At 45.8% G+C, this 17,826-nt stretch overlaps 1 protein-coding gene across 1 annotated transcript in view; it reads left to right on the top strand.

Moving 5' to 3' along the window:
- The window catches only part of PITPNM3 (PITPNM family member 3), a 1,384,705-nt gene that overhangs the window by 1,204,364 nt on the left and 162,515 nt on the right, over positions 1-17,826 (top strand). The window contains exon 11 of the mRNA XM_078679323.1: positions 6,475-6,623. Coding sequence (XP_078535449.1) covers positions 6,475-6,623 — 149 coding nt within the window. The remainder of the gene's footprint in view (positions 1-6,474; positions 6,624-17,826) is intronic.

Here is a 17,826-nt window from a genome sequence, read left to right as displayed (position 1 = left end):
TCATATGGGGGAGTTATTCAATTCAGGACTGGAGAGGCTGGAATCAACGGTAAATTGCAACAAAAAGGAGTACCTCTCCGACCATAGATCAAAAAATCTTTCAACACCAGAGATTACCTCTAGTATCTCTGAATCTATCCAGTTAATGTTCTTTATTTCTGTAAAATGCTTCTGTATTTTTCCCATTTTTGAATTAGAACATACACCTCAAATGGATTGTACCAATGTTTTACTCATATGCCATACACTTTCGCTATATTAAACATTTTCTGTTTAAAGGGAAAAGTGAAATAGCACATTAACACATTTACATGTCAAGCAAAACAATTAATACATTGTTGTGGACAAGACTAAAACATAAACGAATCAACAAATGTATCTACTTCGCCCAAATAACAACACACAGAAAAACGTATTAATGCGTTCTAAAATGGACACATTAGACATTACATACATGTCACAAACACTTCAACCTGGACTTTGATAGGTCTTATAGGTCCTATTGTGCTTTTGTGTATCAGGACCTATCTACTTTGTCTCCACGATACTTCTTTATTGTGGGGTCCTGGTGTTATGTTATGTTATGTTATGTTATAATGAATTTCTTGAGCGCACTGTCACCGTGAGTTTCCTGGCGCTAGTCGGATTTGGAGGAAGATAAAAGGATAATTAGTGAGGATGAGGGAAGAGTAGTGTTTTTAGGGATTTCCTAAAGGAGAGGAGGGAGCATGAAGACTTGAGTGAGAGTGGAAGGGAGTTCCACAGCTTGGGGGCCAGACAAGAAAAGCTGCGGCCGCCCGATCTAGTGAGTTTAAAACGAGGGACGACTAGGAGTTGGAGGTGGGTGGACCTCAAAGTGCGAGAAGGACAGTAGGGGGTGATAAGGGACTTGAGAAAAGCAGGGGAGGGACCAGTGAGGGCTTTGAAGACCAGGCAATGGACCTTAAAAGTGATTCTTTTGCTGACTGGTAGCCAGTGGAGGTGGCGTAGTAGGGGTTGAGCCGACTGCCATCTAGGGATTTTGAAAACAAGCCGAGCAGCCTGGTTTTGGATCTGTAACCTGGACAGCTGAGATTTAGGGAGGCCGTGATAGATTGAATTGGAGAAATCCAGCCGGGACATCACCAGGGCTATTAAGACTTGCAACAAGGCTTCAGGGGACAGGAGGTGGGCGACTTTCCGTATCCTGTGTAGCTGGAACATACAGGAAGATGTTACTGCGCTCACTTGGGCCTTGAGAGTGAGCCCGGAGTCGATCAGGACCCCGAGGCTCTTTACACAGCCGGCAGGAGAAGGAGGTGTTCCGAGCTCAATAGGCCAGTACTGAGGGCCCCAATAAGGGGCACTTCTCCCAGGAAGAAGGAGCTCAGTCTTGCCCGGATTGAGCTTGAGTTGATTTTGATTCATCCAATGCTGGATGTGTGTCAAGGCCGTCTGAAAGTTAGTGACAGCATCAGGGGAAGTTAGGGGAAAAATAATTTGTAAATCATCCACGTAGTTAAACAGGGTGACATCCCACTTACCTAAAGAGTGAAGGAGGGGTTGAAGGTACAAATTAAAAAGGAGGGGAGACAGGGAAGATCCTTGAGGGACCCCACAGGATGACGGAACGCTGGTGGCGCAAAAAGGGCCCAGGCTGACTGCCTGAGACCTCTCCTCTAGGAAGGATTTAATCCAGGACAGAGCAGCCCCACTGATTCCGGCGGACTCGACACGGTGGATTAAGATGTTATGGTCCACCGTGTCGAATGCCGCCGATAGATCGAGTAGGACTAGTGCCTGGGGTTGTCCTCTGTCATCGTTGCGTCTGAGGTTGTCCAACACGGCGAGGATCACGGCCTCGGTGGAGTGGGCTGGTCTAAACCCGGCCTGGTTGGGCGCCAGGAAGTTGGACTCCTCGATAAAGTACGAGAGGCAAGTCGTGACATGAGCCTCCAAGATTTTAGATAGGAAGGGCAAGAGGGAAATGGGGCGGTAGTTGGCAAGGACCGCTGGATCGGCGCCTGGCTTCTTTAAGAGGGGCACCAGTACGGCCTCTTTGAATGAGCTGGGGACTATGCCAGAGTTAAGGGAAGAATTAAGTAAAGGGAGAATGCAATGTGGAAGGGTGTGACAGATGTCGCGAAGCACAGAGGGGGGGGCAACAGTCCTTGGGGGATCCAGATTTCACGCGGATGGACAGTTTAGCAAGGGATTCCGGATCGAGCGTGGGGAACCAAGAGAGAGTGGAGGTGTTGGCAGGAGATGGTACTGCTGTGATTGGGTGGAGAGAATGGGGAATGGAGTTTTTGATGGTGATGATCTTGTCAATGAAAAAGGAGTTTAAAGCATTGCATGATTCTGAGGAAGGAGGCGGGTTCGGGAGTGTCCTGGCGTCCGATGTTAATTCGCCAAGGACTTTGAAAATCTCCTTAGATCTGTTGGGGGCTGTTAAGATTCTGTTAGAAATGAAAGCAGACTTGGTTGAAATGATTGCAGTTTTATAAGCTTTACGCGCGGACACGTATGCTTCCCTGTCGGAGCTGAGATAATTGCGCCGCCATCTACGCTCCAGTCGGCGCAGCTCCAGATGTTGTTGTTTTAAGGCAAGGTTATACCATTTGTGAGACTTGTTGGAGTGTGTGCGAGAGAAGCAAGACAGAGGTGCACAAAGGTCGCTGGCCGTCGTGAGCCAATGTGAGATGTTGGCATCCATGGTGTTGACATCTAAGGTGTCGGGAATTAAGGGCTGAGTCTTGGCAAGTGAGGAGAAGAAGGCAGATGAATCGAGGGTCTTCCAATTCCGAGCGGACCCTCCGTGCCGGGGGGGGGGGCCTGACCAGGCCCTTTACAAGAATAGATGACTCGATCAGTGAGTGGTCTGACCAGATGCAAGGGGAAATAGTCGGGCCAGAGAGCGACACCCCCTGTGTCCAGATGTGGTCTAAGATGTTACCCCCAGTGTGAGTGGGAGAGGTGACATGCTGCGTCAGGTTGAGGCTGAAGAGCGCCTCAAACAATTCGGTAGCGTGGGGACCGGCATCAGCGTGGTTGAACCAGTAATTAAAATCGCCAGACATGGCAACGCGGGCTGAGGAAATCATTAGGGCAGAGAGCTGCTCACATAGAGCGGCAGGGAACAGAGGCATGGGAGTGGGGGGGCGGTATAGGACGATGAGGGTCAGGGCACCAGTTTCGGTTGGCAGGCTAATCACAAGATTCTCGACGTCAGGGAGGCATAATGACGAAGACGTGATGAGAGGTAAGTCTTTGCGGATGATTGCTGCGACCCCGCCGCCACGACGGCCGTAGGCCGATTAGCGTTCAGCAAGTAGTAATTAGGGGGTAAGGCAGCCAGGATGTCAGGGAGGGAAAGATCAGACAGCCAGGTCTCGGTAAGCAACAGAATATCTGGGTTCTCGGCAGTTAGCAGGAGGAAGATATCGGTGTGGTGTTGGGGGAGAGACCGTGTGTTAAGGTACAGTATGCGGATGCGAGTTTCAGACGGGGCAGGGGCCGGCACGGGTGCACGAGTGAGTCTGGGAAAAGGCAAGTCAGCCGCGATGCCGAGAGACACCAGGCGGTCCCAAGTTGTGGATAGGAGAGCGCAAGGGGGCTGCTGGAGGTTTCTAAGTGAGGCGGGTGAGTATGTCATAAAAAGGGCAGCATCTCGGGGCCCTGGGCCCGTCTGGTCGCGGACGGGCGCAGACGGGCTTGCCTTAGGCGCGCAAACGGCGCGCCCGCTGCGCCCGTCCGCTGCGCGTACGGGGGAAGCACATGATTTGTAGGGCCGCTTAGGGGCGTGGCCAGGAAGAGTGGGCGTGGCCGGGGGAGCGGCCGCTGAAGGCGGCGAGCGGGTAATCCTATGGCCGCTGCAGCGTCAACCTCGGCTGCACGGGAGTGGCTGAAACGAGGGAGAAGTCCCTGAATGCAGGGTAAGGTAAATTAAAAAAGCGCTAAGCGAGCGCTGTGCTGGATAAGTATTTAAAAACTCAGGGCTTAACTGTGACTCCCGCGGAAGGCAGGGGAGGAATCCGACTGTGTGAGCTCGTAGTCAGCTCCTTTTTAAAGACCCAGCTGGGCGTGGCCAGGAAGAGTGGGCGTGGCCGGGTGAGGTCAGAGTGTAAATATAGAACTCCTTCTCTATGCCAATTTAATAGAGCTTAGACTTGGCAGGAAGAAATTGCCATGGAGTATATTGGAGCCACCAAGAGCACTCTGAAGTACCCGTAAGAAAAGACTGCGCAACCCAGAAGATATCCTGAAAATAAAGGTGACCAGAAGATAAAAAGAAAAAATACACGGGAAGAGACCTATCAACGTCACTGATAGACCTCCACCAAATTTGGCTTCTTACCACACTACCAAGCATTTCAGTGTCCTTCAAAAGCTTCCCTCGCCCTGATGAAAATCTTCCATCAAAATATCTCATGGTCCCACCACGAAGGTTGAAACGCATCGGCACCACTTCCCTGAGGCCAAGAGCAATCATCTCGAAATATTGCGTTAAACAATGGACAGTCTAAACTCTATTAAATTGGCATAGACAAGGAGTTCTATATTTACACTCTGACCTCACCAGGACCACACAATAAAGAAGTATAGTGGAGACAAAGTAGATAGGTCCGGATAGACAAAAGCACAGTAGGACATATAAGACCTCCCAAAGTCCAGTCCGATGTGTTTGTGACATGTATGTAATTTCCAATGTGTCCATTTTAGAACGCATGAATTCATTTTTCTGTTTGTTGTTATTTGGACGAAGTAGATACATTTGTTGATTCATTTATGTTTAAGTCTTGTCCACAACAATGTATTCATTGTTTTGCTGTTACGTCACTAACACTCAAATAATTGTCTCGTCTAATGATGGCCTGGGCCTCCTGGCAAACAAACTTTGTGTTTGCACGTCACCCCTAGTCGGTGGCCATCTGAATTCGCCATGCCACCTACCGCTTGGAAATCACTGAGAAACTTTGTTTTTTACAGCAATTTCTCCTTTTTAGATCATATTAATAAACTGTATTTCCCCTGCTGCTACTTAGAATTCTGCATAAAATGATTCCTCTTCTACAAGTGGAGCGACAAAAGGTGGACGGTCAGGCGACAATAATTTCTTGCCTGGACTTCTGTAACGTTCCATACCTAGTTGCCGGAACATCAATTCACCAAAAAGCTAGGAGTAATTGAAGTGACATCACACGCCCTTCGACCTTCAATTTCATTCACACACAAACATGCATACACACACATTCACACTTGCACACACTCACTTACGTAAACTCACACTCACCCGCAAGCTCGTACACAAGATAGAATTTCTAAGATTTTTTTTCTTACTTACCAAAACTGTCAGGGAATATCATTCTCTAGCTAACTGTACTCCATTTTTTATCACACTAATAGTGAATACTGAAACATTGTTTACGTTACGACCCCAACATTCTGACCACATGCCAATGACCTGTACCCTCAACTCCTCCTATTGTAACTTCGGTATCTTTTTGACTGCAAAGGGAGAATGAAGCACAATAAGTGATTATAGTCTCCACTTCCTAATCTTCCCCTAAATACCCTTCCATTACAAAAGCAAAACAAAACATGAGACAATCTCACCCAATAAGTCCACATTTCTTATGCTAAGGAATAATATTTTTAAAATGATTGTACCTCACTATCTCAAAAATAGACATTATCCTCATGTTTGCACTAAAGGACTCTGCCTCCCAACCAGAGCCAACATGAATCCATTTTCCTGCTAGAGAGATCCCCTCACATTCTCTTCAAACCACCCACACCGATACCTGCACCGGTCCCTCAGCTCGAGTCCCTGCGACACCATCAGCCGACTGACTAGGCATTGCAAAGAAATTACGTGTGCAGTTTCACATATATAGACATACATGGGTTTTTTCATCTTCTAAAAAGGTTGAGACTTTCCTAGCCTGTGTGTTGGATAGAGTAAAAGAATTTATGGACAGACATGAGGTTGCAGCGATTCTACCCGTAGACGTCTACATCGCCTTGAACACCTATAGTCTTAATGTCCGACTAGACCAGACTGTCAACTGCAGTAGACCCCCCTGAAGCAGCATTGTAATATTCCCAATGCAAGTGGTCTAAATGTAGGAATAAGAGTTGTCACCTCCCAAGTCGTTGTTCCTCCTACGGCCTCCAACCATCACAACCCTGTTCAGAATTTGCCGTCGACCACTACTTGGCTCATACAAGACATACTTGGACTCCCTTGCAGCAACCTACAATCCAAGTTCAATGAGGCTCAGATTTATTCGGTTCATCTCGTAAATTTCATACATGTAGCATGGTTGGTTATGAGATGGCGGTAACTTAACAACTAAAAAATAAGTCCTCCTTTACAACACATGCTATTAACAAGCCCTGATGTTTTTTTATAGATGTGGAATGTATCTATGATAAATGTCTATAACTGTGCAGGAACACTGATTCAAGTCTATTTTTTGTTATTTATTGCAGTTACATCCAATTGGTGGGGCGCAAAGCGAATCGACTATGCCCTCTATTGCCCTGATGTCCTGACAGCCTTTCCAACTGTGGCACTTCCCCATCTCTTCCATGCCAGCTACTGGGAGTCTACAGATGTGGTGGCCTTTATCCTGAGACAGGTATGTATTAGACTGCTCTGAAAACTGAGTAATATTAGGGTGCCAGCTAATGACATTTGTGAAAATGGCACCTAAAGAAAGAGGTGGATACAAAAGACTTCTCCAAAAAGTATGACACTCAGGGGGCAACTTGCTTCAGATAGGAACCAACAAGGATACACTGATAAGCTTTAAATGAGATGTACCCAAACCCAGCATATTAAGCAGGGCTACCAACAGTAATGTCATGCAAAGCATATCGATTAAAAAGTAAACCGTCTAAGCATTGACTTTACAGCAGCCATAACAGTAGGTGTCGTCAGGCACCAAGGAAAGAACATAAGTAGTACATCTCCACAGATCATCATGAATTCTCATTCGAAGGTCAGTTTTAAAAGTATATTTTGGAAACACAGGGACAGATTTACAAGAAAATGACGCTTCTGTAGAGATGCGTCACTTTTCCAGCGCCACCCTGAGATACCCTTGCGCCACCATGGATGCACCGTATTTACAATACGGCGCACCATAGCACAAGGATTGACAGATGCATCAGAAATTCTGACGCATCTGTTGGGGCAAGAGTCACGCATTGCTGGAGTCGTGTTGCAAGCACAACGCAACTCCAGCAATGCATTTTGAGGCCTATTCCAACTACACTGCATCATTCCTTACACCTGCTACAAGCAGGCATAAGGTTTTACCCCAGTGGCGTCCTAGAAGTGAGGCAGTGAAATCTTGTGGATTTCACTGCATCACTTTTACGAGGCTTACATGCTCCTGTCCAATAAAGATTCCTATGTTGTGTAAACATTGAATTATACCACACAAAAGCTTGTCATTTTCTCAAGAACAGCACTATTTTTCCCCAACCTGTCAGTTTTTATTTATAGTAAATAATGTCTAGTCTCCAACCGTCTGCTTGTCATGTTAATCAATGCGCTGACACTGGTGTTACCTGCATTAATCTTGGACCCCTCCTGAGGCTTGAGCCGGGAGGTAGAGCGAAATTGTGTGCTTAACTGTGTGATTTACTGTGTGCAACTGACGCTGATTGAAAGCGCATTGTACACGAACGCTAGCAGCTATTTTAGACGCCGAAATTTTAAAAATTATTATTTACTCGTAACTAGCTTTGAAATAGCATTTACACTTACCCCGCCCCTACAAATCACTCCCCTTGCACTTTCGTCGGTAACAGCCGATTTCAGGGCTGATTACCGAGTAGAAGGGAAGCATTTCTCACGGCAGACATCTTGAGTGGGAGGCGGCAGCTGGTTCAGCGCTCTAGCCATCCCTACAAAAGGATACGGATATCTTCCGCGACAGCGGACGCGTGCAGTGGACGCGCCTCGCCAGCGCCGGAGTCACGCCAGAGTCAGCCCGTCTGCGCCCGTCTGCGCCCGTCCGCGCAGGGCCGGGCTCCGGGGTTCGACACACTCTCCCTCTTGGTGAAAATATCTATTATACTCACCATGATTCTTACATACTCATATGAAGAGTTGTATGCGCTACGCGGTACTCCTAATAATAATTGTTCTATCTACCCTTTCCCGCCTCACAAGTTCAGCTGCACTCGATGCAGCTTCTCATTAAGAACTCCTACTAAATGCAGATCCCTTCAATATCAAGGTAGACGAAAGAGGCAGGCATGCTCTAGGACAGCTTCCACTCGCCCCCCTTTAAGATGCTGGAGCATCAACTGCAGATCCTTGCCACAACATAAATATAATATCCATGACTTTCTTGTTGAAAATCAACCTGATGCGATATTCCTGACTGAGACGTGGCTCAGGGATTGCTCAGGTCCGGATATTGCAGATGCAATTCCTCCTAATTATGCCATTCTTCGTCAGGATAGGGTTTCTGGCAGGGGTGGCGGAATTGCAATTGTCTACAGGAATGTATACACCTGTAAATTGGTAGATGCCATTCAAAAAGATTGTGAATCAGCCCTATTTAAACTGACCATTACCCCCCAATTCACGTTGTCTGGATTATTGATATACCGTCCCCCAGGGACAGCGAGCTCATGGATAACATCATTATCGGATTTCTTAGCTCCAGTACTGCTCAAAGCATCGAATTTTACGATCTTAGGGGACCTAAATATACATCTTGAAGACCACGAGTGTCCTTATAGGAATCAGGTTCTCTCCATCTTGGAAGCTTTTAATCTTCAACTTACAGGTCCCACACATTATGCCGGTCATTTATTAGACCCAATTTTGTCCAATCTTTCTTTTGACTGTTCCCGAGAAGCCCTACAAATTGCCTGGTCCGACCATTTAGCTGTCCCTTTCTCGTTAGATATGGCTGAAACAGCAATAAGACCTGAGATGGATACTGCTAGGCCAGCCCGGAATTGGGGGAAGATCAACATGCCAGAACTCAATAAGCTGTTGATCAAATCACTTCCGTGCACTGAACTACCAGTTGCTGCACTCAATTGCGCCACTGAACTCTGGCTAACTAACGCTGTCAATTCGGCGCTACCAATGACATTGAAGTCCGCTTCTCTACACCATCCCCCGGGTCCGTGGTACTCGGAACAACTTAAATGCCTCCGCTCACAATGTAAGACCTTGGAGCGTAAATGGAGACAAGGTTATTCCCCCTCACGTAAAGCCATCTATAAAGAAGCCTTGAAAAAGTACCACAATAGCTGTAAAACTGCTAAAGCAGATTACACTAAAAAAACTGTGACTGATGCACAAAATTGCCCAAAGGTGCTTTTCTCTGTTGTTAAAAAATTGACTGGTGCAAATTCTACTCCTCCCCCCCCGGCACTTGATGCCGCCCAGTGTCAATCCTTGGCAGATTACTTCATAAATAAAGTTGATCTTATCTACGACCATTTTACCATACTCCCAGGGACTACTTCCATTGCCCCTGATATGGTCCAGGAATCGGAGAATACCGCCATCGATGCAGTAATCACCACTTGGCAGCCTTTAGACGCCATCTCCTTTGTTTCCTGTTTAAATAGTGTGCGATCGGGCTCCCCACGGGATGCGCTCCCGGCCAAAATATTGAAACAATTAGATCCCCTCACACACCCCATTATTATCAAATTACTTAACGCTTCTCTGAGTGAGGCTCATTCCCCCAACCTTGGAAACACGCTATGGTTGTACCCCTATTGAAAAAATTGGGTGCAGATTCCTCCAACTCTGCCAATTTCCGCCCTATATCATTGTTGCCTATCTTCTCGAAGATATTGGAGAGACATATTAATTCCCAGCTTTCCAAATTAGTTGAAAACACTGCCATCCTCCATCCTTCGCAGTCGGGCTTTCGGCCTCGGCACTCTACTGAAACTGCCCTCCTGGGGGTAACAGAGAGTCTTAGGCACGGTGTCGATCAGGGAAACACCATGGCGCTCATCCTGCTGGATTTGAGCGCAGCCTTCGACACCGTGTCGCATTCCATCCTTATTGACTCTCTGAGATCTCTTGGTGTGGCCGGCCGGGCCCTGGACTGGGTGGTGTCGTTCCTTGGCGACCGAACCTTTCAAGTGTTTTCCCCTAAAGCAGCTTCCACCATCTGTCCATCTACTCGCGGCGTTCCCCAAGGTTCAATCCTTAGCCCTTTATTATTTAATATTTATGTTAAACCCTTGGCGACCATAGTAGAACAGGCTGGGCTAACCTTGTTCTCCTATGCAGATGACACCCAGATTGTCTTCTCCCTATCAGGGAGAGACGAGAACAATACCTCCGCACTCAAGTCTGGCCTCATCCTTGTGGCCGACTGGATGCGGAGAAATTGTCTCAAACTGAATGGGGAGAAGACCGAGGTGGTCATTCTGGGTCGGAACAAACATCTCTGGGGTCCCCGTCATTGGCCCATTGAACTGGGAAATGCGCCGACACCATCCACTGCAGTTCGTAACTTGGGCGTCATTATTGACGACAGGCTAACTATGAAGCAACAGGCTACTAAGGTTGCAGCCATTTGCTTCTCAACGCTGCGGTGGCTTCATAAGATTCTGTGGATGCTCCCCCTCTCCTCTCGCAGAACCGTAGTCCAGGCACTTGTAACATCACGCCTGGACTATGGCAATATTCTCTACCTGGGCGCAGATAAAGCTACCATACATGTGCTTCAGGTTGTACAAAATGCGGCTGCACGCCTGCTAAAGAACGTCCCTAGACGCACTTCGGCCTCTGCCGCTTTGTGTGACCTCCATTGGCTGAGCATCCCCGAACGTGTTAAATTCAAGGCACTTTGTTACATGTTCAAGGCCAAGCAGGGTAGCGCTCCAGCTTACATTCAAGGGTTGGTAAAAGCTTACAGACCCTTGCGCTCACTAAGGTCCTCAGACACTGGCAATTTCACAGTGCCAAGATGTAAGCTGACAAAAATGGGAGGCCGCTCCTTCTCTATCTTGGGCCCTAAATATTGGAACTCCCTCCCTTTGACATTAAAGTTAGAGACCAACCTACTTCGCTTCCGTAGGGCTCTGAAGACTCTACTTTTCACTAAGCGTAGCCAATAGCTGGTTGCTGCCTCAAGTCAGGTGCTGTGATGTCCTTCTTCTACAGTCTATCCCTGGCGCCGGGAAACCCACTGTGGGTAGCTGTGCGCGATAAAAGCTTAAATAAATAAAATAAATTAATCAAGTACTCTCAGATTTGCCTGCATTATAAGAATAGCTGTTGCCCCATATTCCCATGTACTACTGTCACAAGCCAGGTATGACAATCATAATACACAGGATACCCACAATATGCTAAGGATGGCCACCAGCCTGCCTGTGGTGGACACCATATTGCTTAGGGTGACAAAAACATACCTATGATTGGCAACCATGCTTGCTAAACACCATACATCCAATGTGATCTAGCGCTACCAGCTAATCAGGGATCAATACTCGATAATATCACAATACAAAGGCCCATACACATTCACCCAAATCCCTGATGCGCTGGGAGTCAAGTTTTAATGAAACATTTTCTTTTCAGGTTCATGTTTAACATTTCTAAATACATAACTAAACCTGTATATCAACTCTCTTTCCTCTTGGTCGATGGACCAATTAGTCGAGAAGTTGATGGTACTGATAATACTATCTAACAAACTAACTAGTCAGCTAAATAATCACAGGCTCTCGGTAAGATTAATAAAGATTTATCTCAAATTATTGTAAAATTAATAAATGCTCATCGCATACAGGTTACAAATGCAAACAATTACATTCACAAACGGAGAGAAAACATCAGCAAAATGCAAATAGTGTCAAACTCACGCAATAAATATGAAGGAGTGGATAGATGAAGAGACATCAGTTTCAGCAAATAATGTGAAACGATATACATATGATGGAGGGGATAGATGAAGAGACATAAGTTTCATCAAACATAATGCTAAACAATATACTTATGATGGAGTGGATAGATAAAGAGACATAAGGTTTCAGAGACAAAAATACATTTGCAAATGCAAAGTACGAGTCAGACAGATATGCTAACCCAAGGAATCATTGAAATATCACCCCCCTGGCCAAGAGGTAGTGGGGCTCCCCTGAAATAGAGCCAGGGAACAAAGACTTCAGAACCCAGGAGCGTGACAGGGACAGGAACAGCTAGGCCTCTCTGCAAACCGATGAACAGCGACACATCACCCCTTTCTCCTCTCCATCCGACCTAACTCTCCAAACCACAAACCCAAAGGCACCCCAATTATACCCCAAAACCTACATGTCCGTCCCACATCAGTTGAAGCAATTCATGCAATTCAACAGCTCATTGGTCGATTTGGGAGGTGGTCGGTCACACCATCAGGTTCCCATTCACAATTCTTAATACTCATTATTCTTTAACCTCTCTCATTACATCATGTTTGACTCATTCGTTTAATTCAATACTTGATACTTTCATAATAATTCATATGTATTTCTCAGCTACACCGCGGAAAAAGTCTTGAGTTCCATGGCCACGTATCATCTTTTGACAGACGAACAATGCACTTCGAGCTGAATAACCTTGAACTTGTATTCTTCCTCTGCAGCGCTCAGCTCCTCTGTCTGTTTTTGTCGGGAAATCCCTTCTCACTCTCCAACCCCTCATCTATCAGGCTAATTTAAGAATAATGAAGGCCCATTAGGCTTACTATGGACAATGAAACATAAACATTCATTAATTACACAGAGATACACTTTTCACTGTTTACCACTCACCTTTGCACTATCCCATGTCAATATATTCTTATAAAAGCTTTAGGTAAAAAGTGGCATTATTCATTAATATATAGTTTTTTTAAAGCAACATGCATAAAGGTGAAATAAGGCCTAGTCATGCATTATTTCTTGCTACGTAGCTTAGTTCTTACATGCTTTAGTTCACATTAGTGCACACATGCGCACAACGGTTTCCCTCTTGGTCTTGGGTTTTTGTATCTCAGTTTACACTGCACACAGTTAGTATGTATTACGGAGGTGTTAATCCGAGCATGTTTTCTTTTTGCAAAACCCCTGCTCCATCAATCCCCCCTCTGATGGCTTCCTGGAGGCATCATAGAAACCCACGATACCAAGTACCATCTTCATCTTATCGAAAATGTAGTGTTCTCTCTTTTTTATGACACTTTCGTCTAAATTCTAATATCTTTTCTTCCCATCTACACTTAGAACATTTATATATTGTTATTATTACTAAGGCTCCTATGGCTGTCGAATCTTGAGATCAGGGGGCAAGCGCTTAAATGGCTAACCTCCTTTCTAACTGGCCGCTTGCAGAAAGTGCAAATGAGAGACCAACTATCCAGGGCCAGTCCAGTGACTTGCGGGGTCCCCCAGGGTTCAGCTTTGTCTCCGCTTCTCTTCAATATTTACTTGGAGCCTCTGGTAGCTGAACTTAATGCAGAGAGACTGTCAAGTATTTAACTATGCGGACGACACGCAACTCCTGGTTCAACTGGATAATACAAGTCAGTCAACAAACTAATACTCAGTCAAAAAACTTCTTAGGTTCACGGTTAACTGGATGGCCAACAACTCTCTGAAGGTTAACCTTGACAAAACGGAGGTACTTATCATCGATACTCCCAACAATCCCTGGTGTGAGCTTTTTGGGCCCCCGAACTGGGTGAGGCACCTACTCTAGGGAAAGTCGTGAAGAGTCTGGGCCTAAAAATTGACTCAGAGTTGTCTATGGCCCCTCAAGTCTCCTCGGTGGTTGGCACCTGCATTGGCCTACTCCGCCAATTGCGGAAATTAGTACCTATTCTTTCAGTCCCGGCGCTTCAATCCATTGTGTCTGCTACTGTCATAGGCCGGCTGGACTACGGTAATTCCCTCTACCTGGGCCTCTCAAGAAAACTCATCAGAAAATTGCAGGTAGTCCAGAACGATGCGGCTAGACTTATTTTCTCCCTTCCGAGAAGAACTCGTGCCACTCCTTTGCTGCACAAACTACACTGGCTGCCTATTGAATATCGGGTGCAGTTTAAATGTCTTTGTGTAGCTCATAAGGCCATCTATGGGGAGGCCCCCAGATATATCAAGGATCGACTGGTGCGGTACGTCCCAGGCAGAGCTCTACGCTCCTCAAAAGCTGTGAATTTGACGTCATCAAAATTCAAACTTAAGACCAGAGGAGGTAAAAGCTCTGTAGATCCTTCTCCTCAGCTCTGGAATGAGCTTCCCGCCTTCTTGCAAGGAGACCCAGGGCTCTTGTCTTTCAGAAAACATTTGAATACCCATCTGTTTAGTAAGACATTCCCCGCAATATAATGGGCAGGCTGTGAGGAGCTCTTAGTGGCAAGGTGTTTTGTTCCCTCTGGAAAGCGCTTAGAGACCAGTGGGGATTTGCGCTATACAAAAAACAAGGTAACATAACATAACATAACATGATTGGCATTATTATTTTCCCTAATAAGTTACTTCCAAAGGTAGAAAACCATTTACCCACAGAAGAGAAAGTCTTACTACGTCTCTCCCAGACACCGTCAACCTCCAGTTGAGTCAGATCTTTATGTAATTTTGTAATATTCTTAATGTATCCCTCAATACCTTTACTTTTGTCAGGGATATACGTGTAGCAGTGTTGGATTTTCAACATGCCACAGACTCCACCCTCTTTTGCCAATAAGATATCAAGGGCAAGTCGATTTTGCAAAATCATTGATCTGATTGCAACCATTTCTGTGTCAATCAATAAGAAACCACCAGCAGTATCTGTTGATAAACAATCAATCACTGAAGACAATTTTCGAATTTTATGTGAATTGAGAATGACTCCAACTGAGGGTATAAGTGCACCAAAAATATCACCTATTATTTCTGAGAAACTCGCTCTCTTGTTACATGATAGTACTGGTTTTATTTCATTTAGTTTGTTATTATTTCTGTCTACATGGTAGACCTTTGGGGAAACAATTGCAAAATAACAAATACCATACCAATGTGCAGGCTACATGTAATAGGCTTTCTTACCACACACATATTAGATTCCAGGGAAAACAGGATCAATCAGTTCCACCCTATAATCTCCAACCTCCAGTAATTTGGAAAGTATCCTCACATTCACTAGTACCAAACCAAACCTAGACATTATATCAAGAAGTGTGTCTGTGTCAGGGTCATTGTGATTCTGTAAATGGAAATTGAAATCGCCCAACTGTGTAAAATCTGATGTAAGTAGGGAAGATTCCAGATGTGGTCTATATAGCAGGAGTCCATTGAGTGACTGCATTTTAATAAGCTCTAATTTAAATACCAAACCTTCATACTCCAATTTAGGAGTGGAGGAAAACACAGCAGAAAAGGCATCATGATAAATGACCGCAGGCCCTCCTCCTTTTTTATCCTCTCTGTCTTGCCTATGAATAGTATAGCCAAGAGGGACTACCTCAGTCATCTCTGGACCCCAAGACCAGCCCCCAGGTTTCCATCACAAAGATAATACCTAACTGATGTGTGTCAATTAACTCGGCGACTTCCAGATGATGTTTGACTAAAGACCTGGCATTTATCAATGCACATGAGATCTTAGGACCATGATTGAGAGGAGACCTGGTCCCTTAGGGACAAACGTCGACAAAATGCCAATTGAGGTTACTCAGTCTGTTCTTCCTTTAAATGTGTGATGCAGGTCCAGCGATGGTGTCACAATTCACATCTAGCCAATTGACCATATGAATCTGCAGATGTACTTGATTATCAGTGTCAGCATGCAGAGAATGAGCCTACTCACCCGTCACCAAGTGTCCTGCACCCTTGGAGCAAGTTACCTGAATGCCATAGCCTGTGTAGCTACCTGGCGGCCCCCAGTGACGAACCAAACCAAATTGTCACAGGAGCACATTTGCTCAGTAAAACGAATGCCTCAGCCCCTACTGTTCAACTTCGGGCCACAATGAATTTGACTTGATATGTAAGAGATTGCTTCAAATGGATCCAATTGGCAGCATATCTTATTCTGGAATGTACATTACCTGCTGTGAAACAGGCGGTGGTGCAACAGGCGTGTGTGCCTTCTTTGTGCCCCCCCAGGGGCACTTTGGTATTACAGCAGGACCCGCAGATGCTTGTGCGGCCCCTTCTGTAATACAGATAGCGTTGCCACATGTAAACAAGGGATCTCTTTACCTCTGTGCCAGCTCATTATGCATGTTGGCACAGAGGTAAAGAAGCTTTCAGGAGGCGCACTGACAGTGTGCCAAAAAAAGGTGGTGCACTCTCAGTTCAGCCCCTGATGTCAGCCCTCTGAAGGGAGGAGCCAAATGGGGGTCCTCTGGACCCCCCAGACATCCCTTCGCAGGCAGGTGCAGTCACTTACTACACCCACCTTCAAAGGGATTTCCAATCCCTCTGTAAAGTGCAAGCTGGTGCCACCTACATAGTGAACACGGAGCAGCTCTGAAGCCAACATAATAGGGCGTACTTCCCTGTTTGCACCCGGTGCACCTGTTTGAAGGTCTGTGATGGGCGCAATCAGGGAAAGTGTGCCCTATACGTTTAAGCCCCTGGTGTATTTACTACACTTCCCTTTTTTCAGTTGGACGTACAGGGTTGGATTGACAAAGATATTTCCACTATTAAGAGACACTTATATAAGTAACCGCCATCACAGGTGGAAATTACCAGCGCAAGTTTAATACGGGGGGTCAAAAAACGAGGATGTGTACTCACCCAAAAAAAATCCTTCCACGTCTTGCTATTAGGGTTACAAAAATGGCAGTGGGAAAGTCGACAATGAATGGAAGTGTATATGAGCAGCTGGGGACTGCCATCCATGGAAGGAGAATAGGTGGCAGGGGCCTCCTATCCCTAAATGAAGTGGAGAGTCAGGGGCTTGCAACCCAAGGAACTAGAATGGCAGGGCCTGAAACCAATGGGTAATGAGTAGGACCCTTCTGCCCTTACTTTAGGGGAGATGCAAGGCCCTGCTACCCATGACTGTATGAAGGGAGCACCAGAGGTTGGATCGAGCTGAGGGACATTGTCAGTGAAAGGATAAGAAAAATAACAAGAAACAAGTGAGGGTAAAATTAGGATTTGGCACCAACTGTCGAAAGGTTAGCAAGGAAGACAGAAAAAGAAAGTGTAGAAATTAGAGTAGTTTTCTACCAAAGTTCCTCAACAATTACCAGCCAGCTTCTGCTTACTTCAGATTTGCCATTTCCAGCGTCACACTGTTGACTCTGTCTGATCAGTTCCACTCAGTGCCCTCAGCAAAGTGCTTAAGTTTTTTTCTGTATGTTGTACAATATCAGCAGCACAGAACTGAGCAGTATGTCGTACACAGGATACATAACTACCACATCGTAATCAAACAGACTTAAACTTAAATTTGTTCTTTGCCATGGCATCACATGCCAACAGTATTGGTATTCCAGGTATGTGTAGCACCCTGCATGTTGTGTAGTCATTGTGCCTATGCACAAGGTCACTAATGATTGATGTTTCCCCGTCTGGACTAGACAAAGCCTCTGGCAAGTGTGATCTCAGGCTTCCCCATATGTCTTCTGGACAAGATGTTGTAGGGAGCAATTTGCCATAGGTTTCAGTATGTGAGCAATTTGTGACCATGCTTGTGATCCAGTTTGCTGTCACGGGAGCCCTACCGCTACCTACAGTGCATGGCTACTCATAGTTTACTCATAAATAGTGCCATCCCCACAAATTTACGCACATTCTTGGGGATCTTGACATAGCCCAACAGCACCATTAGTGGGTCTGCGACAAGCGCTAGACCCATCGTTGCATTTAGTGTCCCAA

This window comes from Lissotriton helveticus, chromosome 3_1, assembly GCF_964261635.1.
Source record: "Lissotriton helveticus chromosome 3_1, aLisHel1.1, whole genome shotgun sequence".
Lineage (NCBI taxonomy): Eukaryota > Metazoa > Chordata > Amphibia > Caudata > Salamandridae > Lissotriton > Lissotriton helveticus.
This window is presented reverse-complemented; position numbering and strand designations above follow the sequence as displayed.